Consider the following 2,587-nt stretch of genomic DNA (forward strand, 5'->3'; position numbering starts at 1 on the left):
TAATAAATCTCTTTTATTTGCTAAAAAATGAATATATATCACATTGCAACAAATCCTAAAAACAATCAAAACTCAAAGCAATTATATTTTTATATATAATACTCCCTCTGTTCACTTTTAATTGTCATATTGCGTTTTTTTAAAGTTAATTTGATAAATTTTTAAATTAAATTAAATTACATTAATTTGATATTATAAAAAATTTAAATATTCAAAAATTATACAAAAAGTACTATAAATTTCAATCATTTGCATATCAATATAATGAAAAAAAATACATAATATAAAATATTAATCAAATTTACTATCCTTTAATTATAAAAAATAATTATAATAAGTAAAAATAGACGGAGATAGTATAATAGTACGAGCAATGATAGTAACTGCTCAAGCTACGTTCCATATATAACAGCCGTAAAGATAAAGACGAATTATCATATTATGGTCCAAAGATAATTGGTGGGCCTGGCTACCTAGCTACAATAGTGATCATCATCACATACACATACACAAACCCAATTATTTCTTCAAATTTTAATTCATTGAAAGCACGCCGACCATTAAAAGTTTATCTCCAACTATAATTATTAATGCTTATAAAAAGTTATCAAAAACACACGTCGTTTCAGTTTCACACTTAAACTATTAAAAATATTTAAAAGAAATGGTGATTTGGATTATATATATAGTGCCGAGCCATGATTTTCATTGAGAAGGTTAAGAAAAAACATGATAAATAGTGCTGACAAATAAGCTAAAACATTGAAAATATTGCTAGCCAGCTTCAAACCCACGCGCCTACTAGTTTCCGAACCCCGGCCATAGCCACTGAATAAACCCTTTACTTGTGATGAAGGGGTTCAAATATTAAATATAAAGACATAAAATACATATTTGATCATATATATATATACCGTATAATTGAACCCCTGAACTTCATGTAGATCCGCCCATGGTTATATATGAAAAGGCCAAACACACCTAAGTGTGTCCTACATACACACAGTTGATCCAGACAAGATAGAGGTGTGTTTTTCAAACTAACGTATGATGATAGTAATTCAAATGTGTTTTTGACATTTAACTCGAAATTTTATCTATAAGTACCTAAAAATTATAGACCTCCTAAAATCTACTAAAAACCGATCGAGCTAGCTAGTTAAAATAGAAAAGAAAGAGCATATATATATATATATATAGTAGCACAAAGGAGGGAAAAAGGGTAGAAACAGAAGAGAAAAAAGGTGGTGATCTGAGTTATATATATGGAAATAGTACAGACTGGTTGGAGTTGGAGACTGTACAGACAGGAAGTGAAGTAGACACAACATAAAAGAGTTGTAAAGAAATGATATACCAGATCCCACCATAACAATTACTACAACTCTTTCAAGTCTTAACCCTAGAACCTTTAATTTTTCTAGATCTATCTATCTATACATTTGATGATGAACTTGTTTAATAGTACGATACGAGAAGAAGCATCGGCCTCATCTTATCACAACCAACAACATAAACGGCCTAGCAGCAGTACGGAGCTTATGTTGATGGATTCATCTACTTCTGATGCAATGATTGAAAGAGAACATATGTTCGATAAGGTAGTTACTCCTAGTGATGTTGGTAAGCTTAATCGCTTAGTCATACCCAAACAACACGCGGAGAAGTATTTCCCTCTCGATTCATCTAGTAACGATAAGGGGGGATTACTATTGAATTTTGAAGATAGTAATGGGAAGCCATGGAGGTTTAGGTATTCGTATTGGAATAGTAGTCAGAGTTATGTAATGACTAAAGGATGGAGCCGTTTTGTGAAGGAGAAGAAACTTGATGCTGGTGATATTGTTTCATTTCAGCGTGGAGCTGGTGAGTTGTCCAAGCATCGTCTTTTTATTGACTGGCGTCGTCGTCCTCATGAAAACATAAACAATCAATTTATGATACCGCACCAATTTTCTGATGGGCGGATCTTTCCTTTACAGTCTTACCCAACAACATTTTCGCGTAATTTGCTGGTGGAAGGAGGAAGTAATTATTATAATCCTTCACATAGCTATTACATGTATGGAATTGGTAATTCCAGTACTAGTCCTTACTATAGTTTCAACAACAATACTAGTGTGGCGGTAAATGCAATACCTTTCGATAATAATCTGATGAAATCAACTGCTCCTCAAGGTTATACTAGCGTTGTGGAGCCAAGGGTGTTCAATTCGGTACCAGTGGTTCAAGGTAAAGTGACAGCAAAGCGATTCAGGCTGTTTGGAGTAAATATGGACTACCCAATGCCCTCTGAAGAATCATCGGAAAAAGGCAAGTCATCCATGTCCTTTGATTTGGATATCTGATATAGCAGAATGCATATACTACTAGCTATTTATGAAGGGACCAAATTACTATTATGGAAGGAAGAAACATTATTCATAATGTTCATGGGAAGTCTTTGAGATAGAAAGATTAGTAATTTCAGGTTCAATTTGTGTATATTTATCAGTACTTTAGACAATTGAGGTTGTTGAGGATGAAATACTATTGCTAGATCCTCTGAATGCTAGTTATTTTATGCTTGATTTCTCAAATGCAGGCC

At 32.9% G+C, this 2,587-nt stretch overlaps 1 protein-coding gene across 1 annotated transcript; it reads left to right on the forward strand.

The window, feature by feature from the left end:
* The first annotated feature begins 1,448 nt into the window (after positions 1-1,448).
* LOC125814565 (B3 domain-containing transcription factor NGA3-like) lies at positions 1,449-2,348 on the forward strand. The gene has a single exon (XM_049494028.1). It carries the CDS (start codon positions 1,449-1,451, stop codon positions 2,346-2,348), a length of 900 nt encoding a protein of 299 aa, XP_049349985.1.
* Positions 2,349-2,587: the final 239 nt, after the last annotated feature.

This window comes from Solanum verrucosum, unplaced genomic scaffold (assembly GCF_900185275.1).
Source record: "Solanum verrucosum unplaced genomic scaffold, falcon-dt-bn FXZP01000268.1, whole genome shotgun sequence".
NCBI classification, from domain to species: domain Eukaryota; kingdom Viridiplantae; phylum Streptophyta; class Magnoliopsida; order Solanales; family Solanaceae; genus Solanum; species Solanum verrucosum.